Source organism: Cyprinodon variegatus, unplaced genomic scaffold (assembly GCF_000732505.1).
Source record: "Cyprinodon variegatus isolate N-32 unplaced genomic scaffold, C_variegatus-1.0 Scaffold624, whole genome shotgun sequence".
Classification (NCBI taxonomy): domain Eukaryota; kingdom Metazoa; phylum Chordata; class Actinopteri; order Cyprinodontiformes; family Cyprinodontidae; genus Cyprinodon; species Cyprinodon variegatus.
The window spans coordinates 307,863-334,126 of record NW_015151077.1 but is presented as its reverse complement, the minus strand read 5'-3'; the positions used below and the strand labels follow the sequence as shown (position 1 = coordinate 334,126).

Here is a 26,264-nt window from a genome sequence, read left to right as displayed (position 1 = left end):
CAAGCCTTAACCAGCGTCCTGAATTCCCCTGCAGACCCATTGGATTTTTTTTTCCCCCAGAGAAAAGGGCTTCACACAAAACATACAATTAACACTTTTATTCATTAGACAGGAAGGCAACATTTTGAGTCATTACATGAATATAAAAACGGTCTGATAGCACCATGGTGCAGTCTTTCTGGTTCAAATATGATCATAGTGGTTCTGCATATATATATTTATATATAAACACTTATTTACAACCTTCAGATTTTTTTTTTGTACAAATCCTTATAAATATGTCCTGAGTTCTTTTCTCTGTTTTTTTTAGAGTTCTCCACAAACCCACATGCATAATTGGTTGCAGCACAGTTTTGTGATTTTGTGTTCAGGCTACTTATTTTTTTTTTTGTTTTGTTTTGTTTTTTTTATTCAAATTCTTTGCATATTAATTTACAAAAGAAGTTAAACATATGAAGAAAAAAAAAGATAAATAATTTAAAGAACACACCAGATGTCTGTTAAATATGCTGCCAAAAGTGATTAGAAATCCCTTATGTGCTTTTTAAAACTGGATTCCCAGCTCTGAAAACTCTGCGATCATCGAGAGACAGAAAGTTTCCGACCTCCTCTGGCTCCAGGGAAGTTTGCTCTGCAGAGTCACTGTCTGTGGGTAGAGCTGAGGATCTGCGCCTGAGTCCGAGTTAGTAAACAGCTCCCACGCTCTGCTGCGGCACCGGGTGGTGCTGTAGGTGTGACCCCTGCTGGTACCAGTGGTTGGAATAATCCTCCAGGTAGGGCGGAGACGCGCTGTGCGCCGGCTGCTGCACCTGAGGCCGGCCGATCGGCGTGTTCTGAGGGGGGTTGCTGCTGTCCCACACGGCGGGGGAGGGCGGAGAGTTACAGGCCATGGAGTCGCTGGCATTGGGACTATGCTCCAACGGGACTTCACCGTTTTTGTACAGCTTCTTGAACTTGGATCTCCGGTTCTGGAACCAGATTTTGACCTTAGAAGGAAAAAGAAACGAGAGTGTTAATTTAAAACATTAAAATCATTAAATATATAAATATAAAGAGTTATTTTTTATATAATGTATTGTTTTTATATTCTAAACTGGTAAGTTAGCTTAAAATGACTGGAGATGATGAGAGGAACCTCACCTGTGTCTGAGTGAGGCCCAGCTGGGCCGCCAGCTCCGCGCGCTCAGGAAGCGCCAGGTACTGCGCCTTCTGGAAGCGCCTCTGCAGGGCAGCCAGCTGGTAACTCGAGTATATCGTCCTCGGTTTGCGGATCTTTTTTGGCTTTCCGTTCACCATGCGGACCTCAGGCTCTGGCTCCTCTTTCACTGGAAATTCACAACAACAAAGTCCGAATAAATCCAGCTGATCGTAAAAATCAACACGTCAAAAACAAAACAAGGAGGAAAAAAGAGCAATAGGAAAAGCCTATCTGCCCCAAACGATTTCAAACCCTAAACGGGATCATTGTATATAATAATACAAGTAAAAAACGATGTTTATAAGATCCAAACGTAACTAATATAAGTAGCAATAAAGTTAAGAAGTGCATTAAAAAAAAACATATAATAAAATCACCAGAAAAAAAGAGTTAAAACAAAAACTGTGAATAAAATACATGTTAAACCTGCAAAAAAATTAAAGGCTTATGAAACATTAATTTCGCCCTCTTTGAGTATGGACTTTGAGGTCGCAAAGACAAGCCTTTAAAAAAAATAAAAGCTATCCTTTATATACTCATTACATCAATTCCAATTGTAATTTTAGAACATATATTTCCCAATTTATGATATTTATTTATTTGTATATTTTATGTTCTACGATTCAGAGAGGAAATTTCTTAATTTCCTCAGACATTTAGTGAGAAATATTTAAATAATCATATATTCCGTTTTGAGATGATGGGAATGTTCCTGGATCAGGACATGGTTTACCTGAACCCGGAGGGGAGGCCTGCAGGTGATCTCTGTTGTAATGTCCGTACTGTCTGTAGCTGTTCGTGTAGGGATACTCTGATTTGGTTGGATAGGCTCCAGCAGCTCCCATCCCGTTCAAATTAAACTGATGGTGGTAAGAGTTGATCGGCTGTCCGTACGCCTGGCTCTGGTAATACTCATGGTGGCCGTGGGACGTCTGTCCGCTGTAGTAGCCCATGTCCGTCACCGAGGACTCGGGGAGAGTCGGGGAGTCTTTGGAGCTCGGATGGCAGCTCATAGATCCGGGTAGATCTGTTAGAATACTCGCGATCTTCTTCTCGTAGTTCTGTCCGGCGCTCATGGTGAAAGAAGCGCTCCGGGAATAAAATAAAAAATAAAAAAGAGAGAAATCCTCCTTCCTGTTGGTTTGCTTTAAGGAGAGGCAGAGAAAAACAATGCAGGCGCCTCAAGGATGCTGAGGTTATAGTCCTCTGAAACTCCTCCAGCTGCAGAAACGTTCTTAATGCATGGCTCAGCTGCTGGGACACAGAGTTATACGGAGCTGAGCTGCAGCCCGCCCTCCTATTGGCTGCAACCCCCCCGCGCGCTCACAGAGGCGCCCTGATGAAATCCAGCCTTCTGCAAGGACGCTCTCACACTCCCACCCCTCAATCACTTTTATTATTATTTTATTGCAATATTTACCTGTAAAGCATTCAGCTCCACACACTTTAAAAATGAGCTGATTTTGAAGCAGAGTGCCGCTCATTGCCACACAGAGCATGTTTTTCTAAAGCCTAATCCTGCAGCCAGACTGTCTCCCTAATGTTTTATGCAATGTTTTCTTAACAGCATCGAGATCACACTTTATTGAGCCTACTGATGTGCTGCCAGCCGCCCCCCCACAGACTGCTATTGTTATTTAAAGCTGCTGGCGGACCGAGAATTTTATGTAAAATGCGATGAAAGAGATAGGAGGAGAAGAAGAGGGGTTTAAAAACAAACTAGTTGAACTGATAGAGCCTGAGGGTGAATTCCGATGCTCTATCCATCTTAGATGGCTATAAGCAACCAGCTCTGCTAGAAGTTTACGGGAGAGGAAGACAGGAACAGCTATAGATGAAAGGAGACACACCCTCTAGTTTAAATTATTACATTTACTCACCTAGCTTTATTAAAGCGGATTTTCTTATCCTTTTTTCAGACATAATCGCTTATCCATGTCAGCAGCATGGTCCACAGCGCCACCCTGTGGTTGAAAACCTTCATGAATTAATTCAGTTTTACGCGATGCCAGTTTGAAGCAAATGTAGACCCTGGGTTGCGTTTTGTTTCCTTTATATCGGTTTAAAATACATTAATATGACTTATATTCCACTGCAACAATTAGAAGAAGTGCTTTTCTGGTTTTTCATTAGGATATCTGCAGGCAGTCATTTCTGGTGCAACATCGCCCTCTTCTGGTCAGAATTTATATCGCATTAAACACATCCTACATCATGTTGTTGGCAGCATGCTGCTACAGGGGTATTCTTTCTTTTCCTGGAACAGGTAAACAGGTCTTTGTTGAAAGGAAGATGCACAGAGCAAAATGCAGAAAGGAAAACTCGTAGAAGGCTTGAGACTGAGGCAGTTTCATCTTCCTACTGCACCAGCACTTCGTAAACAAGCAAAACATCCACCCAGCCATTTTCTTCCACACTTATCCCACACATGCACAAGGAGAACACGCAAAGTCCTTGCAGAAAGACCCAGAACCTCCTTGCTGCAAGGCTGCAGTGCTACCCAATGCACCCCCTCTACTAGCAAAACTATACACATCTAAATTATGTTCATGGATTAAACTCCAGACCTTGATGTAGTTAAATATAAGGCATAAAGTGCTTTTCAATGACAAGCCATCCAATCTCAGTTTGACTGCACTTTGTTGGATACAACCCAATGAATTCAAAGTCTAGATGTAATAATGTGATAAAGAGAAACCCAAAAATGTGTGGCTGTAACTGCAAGGAAAACTTGAAAATGTTGACCTAGCAACATGGTGGAGGATGAAATCATTTTACATGTCACACTTAGAGAACTCTTTGAGTCTTAGATGCCATTATTTAACCAAAATGAAAAAAAAAATGTATTAACACCATAAAAGATGAAGTAAAAACATTAAGAGTTACAGCCCCATTCCTATGGATGTTCAACCACTTTTCTCTGCAGAACAGGGGCAGAGCTAGTTGCTCCTACACTGGCTTATTTCTAGGGAAAGACATACTTTAAAAATCCTGGACAACTGTTCAATAGTGCATATACAAGTAAGTGCTTCAGTTTTTTCTGCAGGGTTCGGTCTGACATCTCAATTTTCAGGTAGAAAGAAATACTTTCCAAGCATTAGGAAATCAGAACAAAACTCAACAGCAGAACATGACCTTAGAAGCCTTCCTCACTCCAATAAAATTAGTTCTGCATCAATATCCTTATGGATGGTTCAGTATCAGGCCACCCTAGGCCTCATTCACTTTCTGTTCTGTCACATACTTAATAAGAGGCCTAAGTTTGGAGGAGGCTGAATCAAGGAGATAGAATAATGCGTGGAATCATTAGTCCTTTTAAAACTAAAGTCCTGTTGGTGCTGTGTATTAAAGTCATGGTTCCTCTTTTAGAACTACTCTATCTTCTAGAAAATGGTAGACGTCACCAATATGCAGAGGGTCTGTCTTTTATAGGCTATACTGTAAAGTTTCTCATAAAAATGTAAAGCAAATGAACGTCTACTTTCTCTACATGTTCATCTAGGAGGAGCGTTTCTACAAAGTCAGTGACTCAGTGAATCAGCTGGGTTTCCTTAGACAGAAAACTATCTGTGTGTTTGAATTGATTCTTTAAGGTGATGTGATGATAGTTGGCATTGTATAAATTATGTGAACTGAAATAAAACTGGAACTGTAGGATTAAATCAACAAATTAACCCCAAAAGAAAAACAATAATTCAGCAACATCCTGTCATATTCATTTACACCATAATTAATTTGCATGCCTGATTAATTTATCTTAACTACAGATGAAATCTACTCCTCAATTAAATTAACCTCACATTGGATAAAAACATGACCATCAAATTAACACATTATATAAATCTAACTTCTCCTTCCAAAAAGTCTATTTGATTTCAGATTAATATAATAAATATGAGCAGATTCTGTTAGACTGATAATCTCTAATCTCCCACTCCAGTAAGACAAAAGTGTTTTGAAAGACTTTTGTTTATAAAAGATGATTTCAAGAACTCGTACCAAGTGCAATCGTCATACTGCACAGGAAAATTATTGCATTTATTTTAAATAGAAGCTTCTCAAAAGATTATCAATCAAACAGTTGTTTAGCCTATTAATCTCAAAAAAGTTTAAAAAGACTTTGGATACATCTTAACTTGTAAGACTTGCCTAGATGGACTCTTTTTGCAGCACAGAACACCATCTATTTTCTAATTATGATTTACCTTAACGTCTTTGTTAAAATGAGGGAAGACTTGCATGATGTATGTTTGTTTTATGTTTCCGAATTATAGCAGTCTGCCTGAGGGTCAAAGTGCTCCTCTGTAGGCCTGGTAGAGGGGCTTCATGTGCTTGTGAAGATCCTCAGTCATCCAGGTCATAGTCATTTAAAAAAAAAAAAAAAAACTAAATTCAAACTTGGAAAACAAAGTTCAGGGGTTTGTTTTTTAACTTTTTCTTTAACTTTTTTGGAGGTGCTTCATATGTTTCTCTATAAAACGATCTGTTGCATGAGCAGGGTAACTTCTTAGTAATGTTTTACAGATACCTGTGGCACTAAAAATATTCTCAAAAACAGACACTACTCTAGGATTATTTTAATTTAATCCCGCCAAGGAGTTGTACTTTCTGGAAGTGTTTCCACCAATGGCCTCACATGCAGAGGTGAACAGGATAGTCAGAGTTAAGGAGCACCATGTTGTTACCAGGATCAGAGGCGCCATACTGCTGCAGGATGATCCTGTGCAGACATTTAAACACGAAAACTGAAGGGGATCTAAAAGCTTCCAGGATATTTTTATTTGCAGAAAAACCTTGTTTAGTAGATAATATATGTAGACGGCACATTGTGAGCACTTAAATATAGGGTAGTTTAAATATTGAAACATTTCCATACAGCAGAGTTTACTAAAATCAAATAAACTTGTTTATTTTTGCCTAAACACTGGTTTTGTATGATTTTTTTCAAGCTGAAAAATCTCTTTGATTTGATTAGTTTTCATTGTAGCTTGAGAAAAAAGATTGAGAAAGTTGGCTCTTCTGCAGGGGTATCTCATTTGGCTCTTCTCTTCATTGCCTCCAGCTTGTATAGACTTCTCTACCAAAGTACTAACTTAGTCATCAAGCACACGAGACAGGAGACATTTTTCTCCTTTGAACTGGTAGCCTGCCGTGCCATGACCCAAACGCACAAGTTCAGACAGGCTTTGCCTTCATCTCTTTATAACAGAGTACAACCTTACACTTAACAAAACAGAGACACCCAACATGCAACAGTGGTAAAAATCATACCTGAAAAAGAAAAACCTAATTTTGACCCATAACCCTACCTATTTTTTACAAAAAAAAGTATTACATTCAGTAACAATGCTGATGTTGATGTTGTTTGATTAATACAAACACCTCATTTACCTAAAGCTCCATATTATAGCATGGTCTCCACAGCATTTAACTCCACATACCTCCTGTTTCTTGATTTCTTTATCTAATCTAAGTCTGATCTGATTTCTCGGCTTAAAGTCAGATTAGTTTCTAAAATAATATTTGATAAATTAAACTTTATGAGATGGATTGGTACAAGTTGTCATGATTTTATTTTAAGATCTGACCCACATGCAGAAAACCAAACAGAGAGACCAGGGGAAGGTTTAACAGGTTTATTGAGAACTGGTAGAGATGGGTCCAGTGCTGCTCTGAACACTGGCGAACCGGGACTGAAAAGTGAAGGGGAAGTTCCTGTGATTAGTTCAGGCTCAGTAGAAAAATTGAGCTTTGATTTGCAAAAGGGAATAAAGGCAACAGGACTCACGTTTCCAGTAAAGGTGTGTTTCTCTGAATCCAGTCAGTGCGGGTTGTTCTGGTAATTGACTTGCTCGTTGGAGGGTGGACAGGGTTTAACCAGGTTGAGGTGTTTCCTTGAGGAACGGAGGAGCTGACTGCCACTTAGATTTCCAATTGTACTTGAACTGATTCTTGTGGAGATAAATCCCCTTCTCAGTGTGAAGCTCAAACTATCCTTTGGGGAAAAGTAGATCCAAACCTCCTGTTTGAATCCCCAGCTCAGTTGGAAGCTCAGACAATCCTTCCAGGGGGAGAAGGTCCAAAACATCCAGTTTGCAGGATGACTTCCTGCTGGGAGGCAAAGACAAAAAAACAACAAGGTTAAGGCTCAGGTTGACAAAAACTCAGTTTGACTCAGCAAAACTCAGCTTGGCTAGAGTACCCAAACCTGGCAAACACTCTGGCGTCGAGGTGGTGGCAGTCAGCAGCTTAAGAGTCCTCAGGTAATCAGGCAACCATCCGCAGGTTCAGATTATTTTAATCCCCAACAATTTATTTCAGTTAAATCAGTGCATTTAGTGCAAGTAAATATATCCAGTGTCACTAACCAGCGAACAGTAGCAAACAAGCAATCAGAGAGACTTATACCCCTTTCCCACTGCCCGAAAAACCCCTTTAAACCCGGGAACAAATGGCTTTTAGTGGCAGTGGGAACAGCTCACTGACATGTGTCTACCCGAGTCAAATGGCTCAGCAACGACTCGCGTTAAAATTGCCTTGGCTCTGATCGGAGCCAGGTTTACCCACTAAATTACATGAGACCATTGAACGCAACATACGGACGTCAACACACCACGCCAGTTGCTTCCGATCTAACAAGCTGTTTACATTTGTTAAACATGGCGCAGCACTGGTGAAAGAGATTCAGACAGATAATAGAGCGAAATAATAAAGCACACTTACTATGGCCTGGCTTCCTAACATGTTGCTCTCCATTGTTTGCTTCCCTGATTTCTGCCTTACTGGTCACAGCATCAACGCTTACACAGCGCGATGGTGTCACCAGACATGCAGCGATGAGAGGACAGAGCCCATGCTGCTGTCAGCGGGGGGTTAGACCAGCTTTTTTTGACAGTAGGGGAGACAAATGCCGATTGTTAACGGTTTAACCACTGTTTGAAAAACACGAGTTAAAACACAGTTTTCAGCAAACTGCTGTCTGGGTTTCTTCATCGTAAAAAAAGAGCAAATGTAGAATACTGTGGCGTCTCATGCTTCTGTTGAGTTGCCATCTCCCTCTTTGAGCCTACATGTTGTTTAAGGCATCACATCATCACCATGATGCTCTCATGCCACTATTCAAAGCTAGCATGTTAACCCTTTTGGAATTTTGTGATGCACAAAGTGTTTTCATTCCTTTTAGGATTTGGCTCAAACTATTTTTCCGAGTCAGTCAGTTGTTGAGTTTTACACAATTTTCTATGAAAATGGTGCCTCACTGTGGTCAACTGGCCAGCTTGATTCCGCTCTGCAGACAGTGTGACACACAGAGTGATGCATTAATTACAGCACACTATTAATCAACATTGACATTTTTTGCCCAGGCAAAGTTTTTATTAGTCAGTTAGTCAGTGCAGGCCCAGATTAACCCAACCAATTTTCATTGGGTTAATCCATAACGCTTCATCGAATAGTGTGTTTGATGCCTTTAAACTGTCAGGGGATCCCCTTTAAAAAAATAATCAGCCAACGTCACACAAGAGTGTCTTAACCTAACAATTTAACAATTTAATTTCATGCATATGAAATTAATCAGTAAACGACTCAAGCTCTGCTGTAACATCTAATCCTTACAAAATTATATTAAAGTCATTAGCTGTTCATGAAGGATTTTGATGGCTTAAAACTACTGCAACTCTACATTCTGCAATGAAGACACACCTCTGCTCAGGTAATGAGACTAAACCATGTTGTAAACCTGAGTACTGCAAAAAAATGATGCAATAGAAGAGAAGCTTATTGCCAAAACTAGACCCATTTATAAGAGTGCAGCATAAAGATGGTCTAAAGAGGGTGCTTACATTATGAAAAACTTCCAAAATATTAAATTAAAACACCTTGCAAGGCAAACAGAACATGTAAAGACCTATTTGTAGAGGAGATGTATTCTGGAATTTACCTTCACCATAAAGTTACCAGCACCAATGGGTTGGTGTGGTAGTTCCAGCCAGTGTACAGGCTGTTTGCTCCTCTGCAGAGCAGTTGTGAATGAGGAAACTCGTGAGAGGGCTGTATGTAAAGTTCTCTGACCACCAGCGAGCTTTTGGGATTTTCCTCAGAAAGAAAGAACAAAGACTGACATGGCATATTTGGATTCACAAGGAGACTATGAAGGTGGTGAGCACTAGAGGCATGGCTGCAATATTGATGCATCTTATGTGTTTATATCCGTTTTTATGTCATGTTGTTTCACAACGTTATCATGTAAACAAAAAAGAATAAAAATCTTCAAGGGCATGTGACAGTGTGGGGTACTGTCACCCTGATCATGGTCCTCCTTGGCTACTTGGCAAACCTCTTCTGAAATCGTCAAAATTTAAGGAGTTACTTGTCTTATTTCAATGAACACATATAGGTGATAGGTGTACATTATTTTGCCCCAGCATTCTGTCGAAGCAGAGATACATCTATATGGTCCCCTAGAGGACTGTAATTCAAGAAGCCTGATTTAAGCTCCTTGTTCCAGCAAAGGGGTCATTTCTTGGAGCATCATGTGCACTTGGCACCACCTATTGACAGAGTGCATAATCATAGTTCGTAATATAATCTTTGATTCTTGCATATATTTTTATGCTTTCGGACCCTTGATACAGGCTTTGCAGAAACGCTCTCGCTGTTACTCGACTCACACTACAAAGCTTGAGCTCATCTCATAACAGCAGTCATTTTCAGCATCTTCTAAGAGATGGAAAATCTAAGCCCAACAGAGATCATCTAAGTAATGGTCAAACCAGGGCCCCATTCTGTGCAGTGCTGAATTTTGTGACCTTGCAATTTGCACAATCAATTCAGTTTGTTTCAGTTTATTTATATAATACGTGTCATTCCAAAGCACATTACAATTAAACCAGATCATCCAGTCAGATTGCCTCAAAGTTACCTATTAAATACCAGCTGATTGTGTCGAATCATTGACTCGACAACAATCCCTCACAGCATGTAGCAGCTGTGGACATGTAGCAGATGTCTTCCCTAGAACATCGATCATGATCATGCAGGTAATTGTCAGCAAAAATAAAAAAATGGACATGACTTTGTAAAGGAAGTAACGTGTTTGGAACAGCTTTTATGGCCTGACTTATGGACAACACCTTTGATTCTTTATTTCTTTATCTTCATTTCTCAAATGCCTTCAACAAAAATAATGGTCTATTGAAGGCCTTTTAAACTTAGAACATCATCCATGTTCAAAAACAACAATGATCACATAGAAAAATTAGACACTGAATAATGGTAAATGATACCTCGACTATATAACAATAGATATTTGTGGAATTTTAATGTAGGCAGCTTGAAAAAAAAATGCAAACGACAAAATGGAATCACTGACAAAACTCACTGGTTGGTGTTTCTCTGACTGAGCAGATATGAAACAAGGAGTGAGCTTGCCTGGTTGTTTACCGGGTCAGGAGCAGGCTAGCAGCAGGAATAAAGCACGGTGGTAACTTGTGTTACTGCGTAATTAGGCCAGAATAAATGGTGTGGTGGGTCCTGTTGTGGGGGGGCTACCCTCTCTGGCATCTTGGGTGAGAATTTATTTAACTGGGAGATTGTGGCATTCAACTTGGGCTGCATTCACACTCTATCCCTCAGGTAGCGCCCAGTCCCTTTTTGAATTAATAACTCTAGTTCCCTCCCCCTTTCCTTCCCAGGATTGCAGCGGGATATCCTCCTTGGTGTGGGGGATTGGGGTTCCAGGGGGTTGGTGGTCAGACATGCAAGGATAGTGGATGCAGAGAGAAGAAGCTGCAGCTTCTTGGGGCTTCAGCACCATAGCCTCTGGGTTCTGGCCCCGGGGCTCTCGTCTGCCGATCTTAAGTGGGTGCTTTCGTCCCTGTGTCCTTTTGTTCTGGGGGCCTTTGGATATCTTGGGCTCTAATCTCCTTTACTGCAGCCCTGGGGCCCCTCATACATTTTCCTGCTGATGGAGCCTAATGTATACATACACCACAGGTGTTTAAGTCCAGTTGCACATGGATAAAGTAATGTTTAATGCCAAGCCGCAGCTACAAATATAACTCTGAATAACATTGTGTAATCTCATAGGTTTTGCATTTGATGTGTACACACATTTACCAGTTACCAAGTAAAATCTTATGGCAACATCTATGGTCCACATGTGAAACCAAAGCTATTATCCAGCACTTGGACATTGATTCCCAGTGGAAAACAGGACAATAATAAATTGAGCCACAAAATCTGGAATTGGACAGATGTTTCTGGTGAAGCTAATTACAAAACGCACCTGGAACCCATTCTTCCCTAAAACAAACGTGTTTTAGCATTTTAATCAAAATCTGCACTGTGATCATGTTGCATTCCTCTGTATTTTAAATTATGGCCCTGAGTCAGACCTCTTTAAAAATATTAACTCTTGTCTGCACCCCCTTCTTTTGCTCCCTGTCGGTTACAGGTGCCTGTGTCTGCTGGCATTCTGGTGGTTCTGTATATACGGGGTTGGGTATCAGTGGGCGCTGTCTCATTCCTGGTGGCTTCAGGCTGGGCTTGAGCCCCCTGGCCCCATGGGGTCCCCACCAAGGGGTGGTGCGTCTGCAGGCTTCAGAGTCCTGGGCTCTAATCCAGGTCTACCTTGGGTGCGACTAGCCGCCGGGGGAGCCTATGGGCTCATTGCAATGGACCAACAGGACCTAGGCTCTATGGCCTCTGGGGTTGGGACTCTCAGGAACTGGGCCCCTTTATGATTTGGCCCCTTGGGGGTTTGGCTCCAGGTGCTTTCGTATGCCCTTCTCTGGTGTGGGTGCCTATCCCTATGTCTGCCCTCTTTGTGTCCCAGTGATCTCTGGATATCTGGAGCCAGGATCGCCTGTTTTTCTGTCCTGGGCCCTGTAGGGTGAGTCTGGGGCCGCCCACGCCTGCTATTAAGCATATTATACTTCTAAAGTTTTGTAAGTCCTTCATACATGAGATTGTCCATGCATAGATACCACAGGAATTTGGTTACAGGTGTTCACAAATACAAACTAATACTAAATACTAAGCTGCAGCATCAGATTAATACCTCCATGAATAATGTTGTGTAATCACAAAAGGTTGCTTACATAGATATCTAAACGATACCTGCTGCTCTGGAAGCGTTTTTGAATTTTACTTTAGTTGTCTGTTGTCTTCTTTTTGCTGTTCTGTTCCTTTCATCTCATACAGGTGAGGAAGCAAACTTCTAGGAGTTATTGTATATCTTCTGTGTTGTCTAATTTTGCTGTTTTGTTTTTTTCTCTTTGCATGCGCTCTTTCCCCCCTAAGTTTTTAACCCTTCTCTCTTTCTCAGATCTCTTTCCAGTTTTGTTTTCATTGTTTACATTTTACTCCCCAAATTATTTTTAATAAAGTTTCATGTACAAGTCCTCAGTGGAACCTTTTGGCAACAACCATAGTGTTCTGCTTGTGAAATCATCTAGCTCTGGGACATCAATTCCCAGAGCTGTATTAGTAAAACAAAAAAGATGGGCTTTATCATCTAGTAGATTAGTATGTGGAAATGTTATTTTGCAGTAAGCCTTCCCAACATACATGTCATGAGCACTAACAAAATATGTGGAGTTTCCTTTTAATAGACTACAATGATATCGAATAGAGGCTCATACCTAATTTCTTTTACAGGGTACCAATGCAGACACCAACTTGAGTTGAAGGTATTCATTCGTTCATTCATTCATTCATTGAGACAAAATGGATTAAAAGCTTTTATTAGCATCATGCATTTAAACACAAGATTACATCAGTTTTTTAAAAGTTAAATTCTGCATAGATATCCTCAGGATAACCCTCAGGAATTAGAGGATCTTGGTTGAATTCAGGCCATCAAAGGATCTCTTTTACATTTTGCTCTTTCAGTCACTTTGGGTTGGGGTCAAAGTATTTCATTAGATAACTGGCGTTTACTTAATTTGTGCCTAAGGCATCCTGGAGCACTTCAGGCCAGGGGGAATGCATCGAGAGCCTTTCCAGGTAAAGAGGGAAAAGCTCTATTTGAACTCCATGAATTTGTTCATGTTGTGCAAATAAAAATTTAATGTTACTTCAAAACGGCTTCAGCTTCTACAGAATTGTAGACGTCACATGTGTGGAGAGGTCCTGTCTGATTAGCTGCCTCACAGAGTCAGACTCAACCTCGACAAGCTAGTATAGAAGTTCCTCTGCTCCAGGAATTCCTCTAGAACCTCGGGAGATCATTTCACAAAGAACAATTCTTCATGACGAGGCTTCTCCAGATTTGGTGCAAGACAGACCGCTAGAGAAGATCCTTCCTGCCTACAGCTATTCACTCCTACTACTTCTGTGTAAAAAATAACTTATGAGTTATTGCAACACTTTATTTCCCTTTGGCATTAATAAAGTATTTTTGAATATGAATTGAATTTTATGCAGCAGTGACTCCTATCACTGTAGAGAAGTTAAGACTACTTCCTGGAAAAAGCATGTATCCAATTTGAAAGGAGTGGCATCTACAGATCTGGGGAAGTTTTTTAGGTTCTTCGTTCCTGTGTTTTCATGGTGGAAGATGTTCAAATAGTCCTTTGCCTGGGTGGGATCTGCAAGTACCAATTTTTATTTAGTCCTACCCAAGTTTCCACCCAACAGTGTTGCATCTCTCTGGAAGAGTGCTTCTACTCAACACTCCCCATCTCCAGAGGTCAGGAAGGATGGCCACATTTAACAGGAAGTTTAGGACAGATTCTGGTAAAAATCAGAACCAAATGTTAAATACTACCGGTACACTCATTTGCATTATAAAGTGAGAATATTTAGATATTACCAATGTCAGAGGTCACAGACTCCTGCATTGTTGATCTTGTGCAGATGAGTGCACAAGATCATCATAATGCACAGGGTGTTGAAACTGAAAGCGACACAACCTCACAGATAGCTCCATGGAAAGCAGGATTGGCTCCACCACGGTTACCTGCATGTTGGTATTTATACTGCAGGTAGTATTGGGTGTGACCCATCTCTGCTCTTTTAATCCTGCACAGCATAAGACATGGACTGCCTAACTGGCTTATGGAATCGCTTTGCCCAACACAGCTAATTTCTAAGTCGTAAAAGTAAAAAAATTTTAACATGCATTGAACACAGAAGTCATTTTACCTGAAGTTTTTACTGTTGTAAAAATCCCAGGCAAACAACCTCCTGATCAGCAGGCTGACCTTTTCTGGAACTCTGTAGGCATTTCCTTAAAACCCGAAAAGATTAAGAGTTCCTCAGACACATGTTACATGTGTATGAACACTTTTTCACACAAGACAAACCTTTCCCCACCTCAAGTTAAAATTCAAAAACCAACAGAACATACTTTCCTTCATCCATACCCTTTAAGCCAAAGCGTCACTTACGTCTACGAAGGGTTTGTCAGGAAATGGGATCCTCATAATGTAAACATTAATCCATGACTCGTCCCACATATTTCCTAGGTTTCAATATGGAAACATGCTTAAGAGTTATTTCTGACTAGCTGTGACAGACTATTAGACACTGAAATAAATGCTGTGATCAAGAACCTTAACACCACAGATTTTGTTTGATTTAAGGTTTAAAAATACTGTCAAGTAAAAACTGTTATGCCACAAAATGGGCTAAACCAGCTCAGTTTTCTGAAGACATTTTAACATAGACCCAGGAGTCTTTGGCCCAATCCCATACTGGCCCCTAAGCACTAATCACGTCTGCGCATTCCTGCACAGGGTACACCACATTAAAGGTATTGTGGAGGATTTTTGTAAATTTTTTAACTTAAAAAAATGCACATGCACAGCCCTGTACACGCTGCAACAGCCTGAACAAGTCCATTTCTCCTCATGCACACTGTTTACAATTTGCTGTTCTCATAGCTCACACAAGCTTCTTTTCATCTTACACACTTCGTAGACACTTTTCTCTTACGATCCTCGGCCATTTTCGAAGTACCTGGGTGAGAAAGGTGCGTTTCAATGACTGTCTAAAACCGTAGCTCACCACAGATATACGCCTGAAGGTGCGCATTCACACAAAAAGATAGCTAACGGGACGAGCACGTAGAGCGGCCTTACGTAAGCATATCAACAGAATGATTGACAATTAGGAGGACCACTTAATTAGATGATCCAGCTGGAAATAAAAGATGGTCCTCTATAACTTTAAAGGGATAGTTCGGGATTTTTGACATGAATCTGTATGGCATCCCCATCACCAGTGTCATGCAATCACACTGACTTACCCCTGGCAGCGTCCTGTGAGCAGAGTTCTCGTCCAGTTTTGGTCAAGCCGAAAGTAGTCCGGCAGGTTTGCTAGAGCCAGCGAAATAAAACGTTTCTCTTCCCAAAACATTATGTGTTCAAAAGAGTGATATTTTTGCATCCCAAAAACATTGTAGTGGAAAAAGTCACACGTCGTTATCAATTGGTCCTATTTTCTCTCTGTTCGTATCAGTGCGCGCCGTCATTCTGACAGCGAGTTCAACAACAGCCGCATGTCTCGCTCCGCCTAGCTAGGAGCTAGGCGGAGCGAGACATGCATCTGGCTGTTGTCAGGTTAGTAGGCCCTAGCTGTCAGGTCATGGTGTCGCGCGCACTGATACGAACAGAGAGAAAATAGGACCAAGTGATAACGACGTGTGACTTTTTCCACTACAATGTTTTTGGGATGCAAAAATATCGCTCTTTTGAACACATAATGTTTTGGGAAGAGAAACGTTTTATATCGCTGGGTCTAGCAAACCTGCCGGACTACTTTCGGCTTGACCAAAGCTGGACGAGAACTCTGCTCACAGGATGCTGCCAGGGGTAAGTCAGTGTGATTGCATGCCACTGGTGATGGGGATGCCATACAGATTCATGTCAAAAATACCGAACTATCCCTTTAAGTGCCATACCAAATCCCATAGTGGGTAGTTAGAGTGGACCGTCCAGCCCTTAAACAGCGAGTCTCACTGCAATTTGGCAGCAGGTGTAACAGTGGCTTAAAGGTTGGAGGAAGTGCATGCATTAAAATCTAAGTTCCACCAGTTTGCTGAATCTTCATCACACTGACGAAAAAACACCAGTTAGGTATAAAAAAAAACGTAATTCCAAAATAGAAGGTCCCCTTCGAAATGGTTTTATTTGACCGTATACTTTTGTTTAAAGAAAGGGGCAAATGTTTTATTTTATGTCACCTTGCGCCACAGAGCTACAGCCATGCACATGGGGCATCACTGTGTTGCCTTAGCAACGATTGCTTTCTTTTTCAGTTGGAGGGAAGAGGCTGTCCCATTCTCACTTATACCCCCCCACCTTTAATCGGGGCGCCATCCACAGCTGCCAATGAGACCTGATAGTTGAGCGTTAGTGGTTAGGGAACATTTTGGGATTTAACCAGTCAGTGCCATCGGCTTGCACTAGAGCAATCTGAAGTTTTATGGTGACGTCTTTTACGGTGTTTTTTTTTTCTTTTTCTTCTTCTTTAAATTTCAAAAAACTGAGGTAAAGTCTGGTTTTCTCTGATTCAAGCACTTTTTTGTTGACATGACCCAGATGACAAAATGTACACATGCAAAATCTGTTCTACATGCATCTGTTGTAGTAGTGCCATGCATTCTACCCAACAGGTGTGCAGGGATAGGTCCTTTTTGTTGATATATTTGGATCCATAGAAGTTGTAGAGCTTGTGTTGCACAAAGGCATCCAGGTTAAAGTGGTTCAAAAATCTTTTACAGCTCTTAAATCTCCCTGAAAGGGTTTCAGTCCCAAACCAAGAGAACCAATAAGCGTTGGTGTCCTCAAAGCCTTAAAATAGGTTTACAAGAAATTTTCTTCCACTTCATAATTGCGTGCTCCTTATTGATGATTCTTCACAAAAAATGTACAAACTTAGATCTTTATGTTTGAAGCCTGAAATCTAACTACCATTATATTCATCAGACAGCCTGGGGGAAGACATGTTAATTATGTTAAAAAGGTTTATAAAGACCATGATATTTAGTCTATATTTGTCTAAACAGAATATTCTTGACTAAAGTTGTTCAGAACTGCATTTATATTCATTTGATTTCTCATATAGATCCCAGTGAGCTGGTTCTACAAGGATTCATACAAAAACATGTTGAATCACATTATGAACTCTGAAAATATTAAACCATAAACCACAACCTCAACACCATCACCATGTCCCGTCAAAATGGAAACTAAGATTCACACATTTTAAGGTTTGCTGTTTCACAATCATACTTTATAACATTAGAACAACTGGTATTATTACAACATAAACAATAGCAGCTAGCTAAGATGACAACCAGAAAAAAAACAGATTGTGGTTTCATCTTATGGAGGATGTTATTGTGGACCAGTCTGACACCCTGCATTTAAGTAAAACCTGGATTAAAGATGAAATTAGGAATGTAATCACAATCACCTCATTTACACTTTGATCATTTACACCATCTTTATTGAATAGATGTAATCTGAGGGGTTAGGGGGGGAAGGAGGAATTAAAACCATCTAAACCAATCAGCTAGGAAAAGAACTTCACTGTGGTCAGAAGTAGCAGTTTCCTGTCATAACTATCTCACTGAAACATGGCTCCCAAAGGACAGCCCCGTAGCACATAGTTAAATGGTCAAACAGTGGCGCCGACTTGTTTTTGACCCAGTTGATGGATGGATTGGTGGCTCCTCTTTGGATCTGAAGCAGGCAGTGATGATTCTGGAAAACTTTGCTGCAAGAGGGTGGAAATGCTGGATCTTTTAATCTAAATACAAATATTCTCTTATATGTAAATGGATTAAAAAAAATGTTCAATTCTCATTCACTCTCCCCATCATCCTCTGTGACTGAAATCATCTCATCTTCTGCACCCTTGCCAACAATTTTCTTAAAATTGATTTCTTCCTGTTCTTTCAGTGGCTGCCTTCACCTGTGACCTTCCTGGTCTCCCCATCATTCTTCTTTTTCATCCCTCAGTAAAACGTCTTTTTAAATTTCCTTCTTATTGTAATCTGCAATATCTAGGCTTATAGATTTGGAAAAATAGCCAATTTATGACAGGAAGATACCCAGATATTATTCATAACACTCTCTCCGTTCACAGTAGCGGTTATATTCGGAAATCTTCTCCTCATGGCATCCAGTTCATCATTTCCTGACCTGACAGAATGGATGCAATGTGAACTCTATTTTAATAATGTGTCCCCTTAGGGAAAAACTCAAATCCTTAAACTTCACAATCACCGTTTTCTCTTTAATGTAGACAGAACTGAAATATGTTAAGGCTCTTATGAATCATGTTTCAATTAGGTAAATTCATCTTTTATATCAGAGCTGTAAAAAGGCTCTTCAACCAAAACGCAATTAGTCAAGTATTTTGAGGACATTAAAGTAGGGGGGTATATCAGTTTCTGCCAATATAGGATTATCTTAGTGTGTAGGTCACTCTGGATGCAAATATCTTACTTTTTTGTACCATAATATTACCTTTGTTTAGCCATTACTCATTAAAGGGACATAGAGGAGCTTAGATTATTACTGACCAGATAAAAAAAAAGCCCAAAACTGCTGCAGAAGTTTAATTTACCTTGGTTAAAGGTTAGTTGGGGAAATTGCGCACAAGTACTTTGATGTGAAATGTGAATTTAAATACATGCAATTAGTGCTTATAGGTTTTGTGTGGATATGAACTCAATGGAAAGCTCACTGAATATAACCAGTCTTTGGCTATTTCATATATGGAAACGCTTAAGAATACATTTGTTACTCGAGACATAATACTGAGCAAAGTCATCCAGTTTCTGTTATTTAAGGAACCCTGGATATATGGTAGGTTTATCATCTACATTTCAACTGAACTAGAAGAAGTGTTTGTTAAACAAAAAGGCTTCCGTACAATCAATCAGTTCTCTATAATACAAAAGGTAAATAAATGCAAAACATCAATCGACATTTGTCATTCAATACAGCTTGTAAACAAATTCCAAGACAGAAATTACAATTTCTGACAATAAATGTATTTAAGGCTTTTACCTTATACAATGTATAAATTCAGACATGCTAAATTAAAAAGGTATAACAGCAGTTTGATCGTCCTCCTAAAGTTGAAAAACAAAGAAATACCCCCCAACCTCCCCCCAAAAAGTCTCATCATACCCACTACTGACTTATGTCCAGAGAACATGGCCGAAACCAACACAAATCCTTCTACAGACAAAGCATAAGGATCCTGATACAGGCTTTTTACTTATAAAAATAACTGATATTACAGTTCAAACATAACTTCACAGTATATTTGATGATGCTAGAAGACAAACAGTATTTTTCATTAAAAAAAATAACTAAACACAAATGGTCCACAACTGTGACAAAAAACGCATTTTCTTTCTGAATGCCATAGAAGACAGGAGAAAGAAAAATGAGAAAGAAATCAAATGGTTTAAATGGGATTCTTAGGCATCAGAGGATAACTGAGAAAGTTGGGGGAAAATAAAGAAACAAAAACCAAACAAAAGCAGAAAAATGTCCTCAAGTCTGTCCAGGGTTAACATGGAGGTATGAGTGAAACCCATGTTCTCACCGCTGCCCTCATAAATATCTCCTGTTAGTTCAACAACACAGAACAGCTTCAAACTGAAAACACTGCAGCTCTGCAGATATGGTGACATCTTAAACTTCTTAACATAATGACAAGCAGTCTTCTGTTTTTCCTTTAGACGACACATTCTCCCTTTGTCTCATTATTACTTGAAGCATGTGGATAAGTGATAAATGTGTTTGAATCCTGAGTTTCACTGAGCAGCAATTGGGATGTTTAAGCTCCAGGCTTGGTTGGTACTCAAATAACTATATATTATATTTGATTTATGAATGTTTAACAGGTGGTTTTGTTTTCAACAGTATGATAATAAACCGAAATAAAAAGAACACTGTTAAAATGTTGGATTTTTACACATTTAAAACACTAGTCTTGTTAAAAAAAAGAAAAGAAAAAGGTTTTATTCCCAGTGAAGAAGCACCACTTCAAAGAGTTGTGTGATATCATTCCACTGCTGTTGTCAAAGTTGTAGATGGATTCTGTAATGAAATTAACAAGAGGTCATCTTAGATGCATGTCTGAGTATAAATTGTAACTCAAAAGGAGTTTTTTACTCACAATTTCCCTACTTGAGGCCACTTGAAAATCCATTGAAGTCACCATTGGTTCGACCATTTCCTGAGAAACAAGGAGACTCTAAGTTAAATCATCCACTTTTAATTCAAGTAAATAATTTCTGTAAAAATCAGGTGTACCTGTGTATCCGTTAAGATGTTGGTGCACTGAATGGTTTGAGGAGGGATTATGGTGAGATGGTGATGGGTGGTCCCTGCCTCCCACTGCTAAGTCGCTGCGGTGACGTTTTTCCGGTAAAAAGTCTTTTTCGTACCTCGAGTCCTTCATGTCAGAGTGATGCCGTTTTCGATTCTCCCTGTCTTTGCTGCTCCTGTTGGTGTGGCCTCGCCCTGAATCTGAATCACTGTCCCTGTGCCGTCTCTTCTTCTTCTTCCTCTTCCTGGTTTCAGCTGCTTTGTCTGAATCCAGATCAGAGCTTCAAGCAGAGCGACAGAAAACAAAACATGATTGATACCAGTCCAACATTCAAACATATGAATATCAAGTCCCTGGAACTGAAAGGTAACCATTTTGTTCATGATTCATGGCCCTTATGCTAGGTTCACACTGCAAGCAGCAGAAGCAACAGGTTTACATGCAAAGTCAATGGTTGACACGCATCAAGGTGCAGCAAAACGTCCTGCAGCGCGTTTTGAGCAGCAGGAGCAGGATGCGCTTCAGAAGCAGCACCTGCTGGAGTTGGAAAAATTGAACTTTTGCTGCTCGACGCGCCACATCAACCAATCAGAGAAGCTGATCTGGGAGCTGGCAGGGAGACAGACACAGTGCTGCTGATGCAGAGCGCTATGATCACTCCTCTGAAACTGTTTATCAATGCCTAAATTTATTCAAAATGTCAAAACCTACTGGCAAAAATTGATTGATTTGAATATTCTGGGTGCTGCAGTTGGGATTACGAACATCTTCCAGCCACTGCGAACAGTAGCAGATAAACGCGAAGAAGTGACCAGGCCAGAGGCTGCCGTTAAACAGGATTTTCAGTCACAGAGCATCGCTGGTGTACGGAGGTCTGAGCGGCTCAGACAGAGAAATTATATTTAAAGGCAGGATGGTAATCTGGATGAACTGACTGCACAGATTAAGTTCTTAAGTGGACTTTATCACATAAACATATTTAAACTACTTTTTACCCACTTATAACAGCAAATATAGCTGCCATTGTTCCAGGCAAAGAAAGGATAGGGTAGCTCCGCCCAAAACGCATCAGACCCACTTTTCGACAGCGCAGCTCGAGCAGCAAAGATGCTTCAGCCACGGGTCAGAACTAAACTAGTACAGGCATCAAAAATGAAATGCGTTTTTGCTGCTTCTGCTGTGTGCGGTCTGAACGTACCATTAAGCTTGAACTAGATATTTAAATGACCTCTTAAAGAACCCCAGAAACTCTCAAGAAGTCCCAGAATGACGTGAACCTTTAGATTTCAGCTAAAGATTGGAATCAGCTCTATTCAAAGTGAACAAAAACACCTGGGACTTGTAATTGGGGCCTACCTGCTTTCGTGGTGCCGGTCTTTATCCTTCGACTTCTTCTTCTTCTTGCTCTTTTTATGCTTTTTCGAGCGATGTCCCTCTGAGCTGTCCTCTCTGTCCTTTCTCAGATAAGCAGCTGTCTTCTTATCACTTTGATCATCCCTCTTATGAGTTGAAGAAGCATTAGAGAGATGATTCCGATGGGGGGAGACCTTGGACTTGTTTGATTCTAGGCCGGTACCACCAGGAGAGGCACTCCTTTCCTTTGAATAGTAACTGTCCCTGTCCCACCCATTCCTTTTGTCCTTCATTGGCCAGGACTCCCGACCGTCCTGTTGCCACCTGCAGCGACCGTGAGGCTCTTGAAGACGGGGGTGTCCTCTCCTCTCGTGGCTCAAATCAAACCTGTGATGGTAATGGCTGTAATGGTAAGAGCGTCGGTCACGATCAGGCTCCCAGGACGGCCAGCCAGCTCGGTCCTTGCGCCGGTCGTAGTCCCAGTCCCTGTAGCTGCGTTCAGGAGGAGGATAACGGTCCCTATATGAGCGATGGTGATCTCGGTAATCTCGTCTGTAGCGAAGGCGGTCGCTGTGACTTTCCCGTGGCGGACTTCTGTCCCTGTAGTGTTTCTCTCTGTCTCTGCTGTGCTCAGAGTAAAGTCTCTCCCTGTCATGGGAGGTCTGTCTTTCAATGCCTCTAGAACCTGACTTGGACTGGCACTGTCCCTTGTCCTCCATGTTAGTTTCAGTCCTGGCTGATGGACCATTGTTCTGTGGGGAATCCTTAACTTCCTCATTCTTGCTAAAATTCTCAGCAGCTGCTGAAACCCCGTTACCCCTTTCACAGCGGGCTGGTTCTGAGGATACGTTTGAGAAGTTCACGGGACACCCAGAATTAGTAGAGTCTCTAGATGCAACAGACTGGGTCTTGGATAAAGTGGCTGAAGGTGAAGCGCTGACAGCAGAGGATGGTGTTTGGTGAGGAAGGGGTTCGGGCAGCACTTTAACCCTTTCATCAGCAGCAGGGAGAGGTTGGCTTTCTTTAGCGGCAGGATGAATGTTCTCTGAAGCGGCCTGGGATGAGGCGGAGTCTCTGCTGGAAACATTAGCAAACAGAGCAGAGTCAGTAAGGCTTTATTCTTTAGGAAAAAACGCATCAGCCTATAAAAGAAAAGTTTGGAAAGTTACAGGCAGTAATATATTTGTTATGCATTTTAAGATCATTTGTCAGACCATTAATCAGGGCTAAGATAATTAATTAGATTAATTGTAATTAATTGAATACAGAATCTATTTTAGTAATCCAATAATTGTAATCTGCAGAATAGAGGCTCTAAAACATCTCATTGTCTGAAAGAACAACTAAAAGCACAAAAAACATATACGTTTTGCTTTTAAGATAAAATATTATCTTTTCCTGTGAATAGCATTTCTGACTTATGCTACGTTCACACTGGAAGTGCTATGGGCAGCAAAAAAGCTTCTGCTGCCTCATTTTTAAAGCTTGCATAGATTAAGGTCAGACACACGTTAAGAGCATGCTTTGCGCTCCTGAAGTGCGTCCAGTCAAGTGTTTCCAGATGCGTCTGCTGCTCCTGTGTTAAATGGCAAAGAGCGGCTTTGCTATATTTGCTGGGATAAGCTGAGAAAAAGTCATTTTAATATACTATAAGCAAGAAAGTAAAGCTGAAAACATCGTCTGTGCAGTCGGTTATCCAGATTACGATGCTGCGTTAAAATATTTTGTTGCGGAGCCACTCAGATCTTCCACATAAAGGCGGTGCGCTGTCACTGGGAATCCCCATCAGCAACAGATCCAACCCTCTCAGGCTACATAGGGGTGTTTTTCTGTCAGAACACATTCATTACTGTGTTGGACTAAGCGATTTAACGCTGTCTTCATTTAACCAATTTTAAACTCTTGTCTTCGGAAGAAAGTAGTACGACCTGAACAAGTAGCCAATCACAGGTAGTTTACCTTCTCCTGTCGGTTCCACCTTTACAGTGACAAACGTTGACAAGTGCTCAAAAAGTATTAGAGGCTCTACAGCTGCATAAAAAACTGATTTGATAAAATGTTTAAGCCTCTATGTATAAAATAAATATTTTGATCAAGATGAGAAGTCTGATTCCTGGTATGTTTAAGTACCAATAGTTTGCATCCAATCATTTAATTAAACAGCCTTAGTATTTGGGAATTTATATGAATTATGCTATAATTTGTAGTTACAATATTTTAATTTGACAAACCGGATCTTCTCTATGTTCTTTTTTCTATTTGGTGCGATTGCAATTGCTGATCTTGACCGAGCAAAAAATAGCTCTGCTCTGTATTTAGACGGTATCGGACGGAGAAGACGTACGTGGACGGTGACGTGCGGAGGAGTAGTGGAGGATATGGAACAGCTCTCAATGATTAACATAACAGACGAGTACTACGCATGACGTACGTGAGCGGGAGCTGTATGGTTAATTCTTAAAACTTTGACCACAGTGAAAGAGAATCCCTTCATGTTGAAGGACACAGAGCTGTTTTCCAACCAACCAGACACATTAATCTTACTTTGCTTCCTTATGGTCACTGCCAAGTCCATTGGCAACAGCATTCACAGAAGAACTGGTGTGATTATGGGTGGATACCTGTGGAGAACCAGAGGACGCTATGACTGACATCAGCTACACTAGCAACAGATCATTTGCAGGTTTTAACTATGATGAATAGATAGTTTACCTTATCAGGGGTTTGTCCATTTACTCTGTGGTGTCCATTAAATTGTCCATTTTGGTTTTTTTTAGTTAATTCAGAGGCTGATCCATTCAATTCACTACTGTTATGATGCAGATTTATTTCACCGTTAATGTTTTTAGAAGAGGAGGCGAAGACTTCTCCTGTGGCATTACTGCCCTTAGCCTGAAGCTTGGACGTGCAGCCCAAATCCTGAGTGCTACAGCTCTCCTGGTCCGACTCTTCCGAAGACTCCTGACTGTACGGCACCAAGAAAGAGGACCCACTGCCACCGGCAGGTTGATCCCCGTTACTGCAAGACGTGCCGTTAACATGGTTTAGCTGACGTGGAACAAAGCGAACGTCTGAGGTAGACTGAGAGGCAGATAAAGAGCTGGAGGAGGAGCCGCTTGCTGAGGATGGGTGGCTGTAGGAGGAGGAGGAAGATGGTCGGTTCTGTTTGCCTTGTCCGATAAAGAACGACAGTTTCTGACGCTTCTCTTGGTCTGGAATCGACGTGGGTCGGCTGATTGAGTGGGAGGCTGAGGAAGAAGCCCCTCCGTGGTTAGGTTTTCCAACTGCACTGCTGCTGGCCTTAGAGTTGCTGGGATAGTCCCTCAGAGATCCATTCCCATTAACATGGAGAGGAGTCTGAAAAAGAAAACAGAACTCTTTGAATCCTTAATAAGGAATGTCAAACATTGCAGTGAGCTTCTTGGCATTACCTTGGTCATGTGTGGTGGGAGCTGGGGACCTATGAAGCCTGTGTTGCTGTGGGGGATGGCGGTGTGGATGCGCTGGGTTACCACCGGCCGGGGAGACGACTGACCAGGGATACCTGGGTTATGGCTCAGATTGCTGTAGTCCCCAGACTTCTTCGCATCACATGATCTATCAGAAAAAAAAACTATTAAAAATGCATAAACAGTCCTACAATTTTCAACGACTTTGAATTTCCCATCAGATTATTAAAGTTGCAGTCAGAAGTTGTGAGAAAACAAGACTTGAATCTAAGAATCTGAACTACCACACTTCACAGCCACTTCTCTCTGCTGTGCTGCAGTCCTCACTGCACACTTTCTAGCTTTTTGTATTGATACCAAGCTGAGTCATGGTTTACTTACTTAATGTAGAAAAGCACATAGGCCTGTTGGTTGAGGACAGAGCGGACGTCACTCATAGACACAGAGGAGTCGTTCATGTGGTACCACTGACCATTGCTAGCCTGTGAGAATACAGAGATGTCAGCTTTGGTTCTGTTCTAAGATAGAAAAGTATGAACACATGAAGCAAAGCCAAAGCAAGGTTGATCCCTGACACAATGCATTTCTATTCTGATATACCTTCAGTATCCGTTAGCTTTAACTATTCTTATTTGAAATAAACAAGAGGAGGCACGCCAGTTTGTCAAAGTCTAAACCAGATCAACTTTCATGGTGACTTTTAGCGTTCACCTTAATGTAGCAGAAGTAATGTCCAGCATGGCAGCTGAAGCCAGAGTGGACCAGCACAGCGTACAGGCCGTAGATCTGGGGCTCTCCTTGGGACTGAGACATGAAGGGCCGCAGGTCCAGGTATTCTGGATATTTAACATCCTGAACACACAAAGAAAGGATCAATTCAGAAAAAGGCTGGAAGAAAGGAAGAGAAAAATAGGATATTAACTTTAACCTCAATTAAATTCAAGTCTGTTTATTTATACAGC

At 41.0% G+C, this 26,264-nt stretch overlaps 2 protein-coding genes across 5 annotated transcripts in view; both read right to left on the bottom strand.

Annotated features, from left to right (window-relative positions):
- Positions 1-410: 410 nt before the first annotated feature.
- Positions 411-2,439, bottom strand: dlx3 (distal-less homeobox 3). Its single transcript, XM_015393084.1, has 3 exons — positions 1,932-2,439; positions 1,141-1,325; positions 411-986 (listed from the first exon to the last, which is right to left on the bottom strand). Exons 1-3 carry the CDS (start codon positions 2,272-2,274, stop codon positions 684-686), a joined length of 831 nt encoding a protein of 276 aa, XP_015248570.1. The 5' UTR covers positions 2,275-2,439; the 3' UTR covers positions 411-683.
- Positions 2,440-18,396: 15,957 nt separating this feature from the next.
- usp42 (ubiquitin specific peptidase 42) overlaps positions 18,397-26,264 on the bottom strand; it is a 16,078-nt gene continuing 8,210 nt past the window's right edge. For 3 of the 4 annotated variants that reach the window (XM_015393098.1, XM_015393096.1, XM_015393097.1), the window contains 9 exons: positions 26,014-26,154; positions 25,684-25,784; positions 25,285-25,450; positions 24,566-25,210; positions 24,398-24,474; positions 21,857-22,930; positions 20,485-20,780; positions 20,348-20,407; positions 18,397-20,268 (listed from right to left, as the gene is read on the bottom strand). In XM_015393098.1, the coding sequence (XP_015248584.1) occupies positions 20,355-20,407; positions 20,485-20,780; positions 21,857-22,930; positions 24,398-24,474; positions 24,566-25,210; positions 25,285-25,450; positions 25,684-25,784; positions 26,014-26,154 (2,553 nt within the window). In that variant the 3' untranslated portion in view covers positions 18,397-20,268; positions 20,348-20,354. The remainder of the gene's footprint in view (positions 20,269-20,347; positions 20,408-20,484; positions 20,781-21,856; positions 22,931-24,397; positions 24,475-24,565; positions 25,211-25,284; positions 25,451-25,683; positions 25,785-26,013; positions 26,155-26,264) is intronic. The other variant, XM_015393099.1, reaches the window with a different exon arrangement.

Bases quoted from the DNA above. Each gene is read 5' to 3' on its own strand.
- dlx3 (XM_015393084.1), bottom strand. From the start codon at position 2,274: ATGAGCGCCGGACAGAACTACGAGAAGAAGATCGCGAGTATTCTAACA. The intron at 1,326-1,931 runs GTAAACCATGTC...GTGAATTTCCAG, and splicing joins GGCCTCCCCTCCGGGTTCAG to TGAAAGAGGAGCCAGAGCCT. The intron at 987-1,140 runs GTGAGGTTCCTC...TTTCCTTCTAAG, and splicing joins TGGGCCTCACTCAGACACAG to GTCAAAATCTGGTTCCAGAA.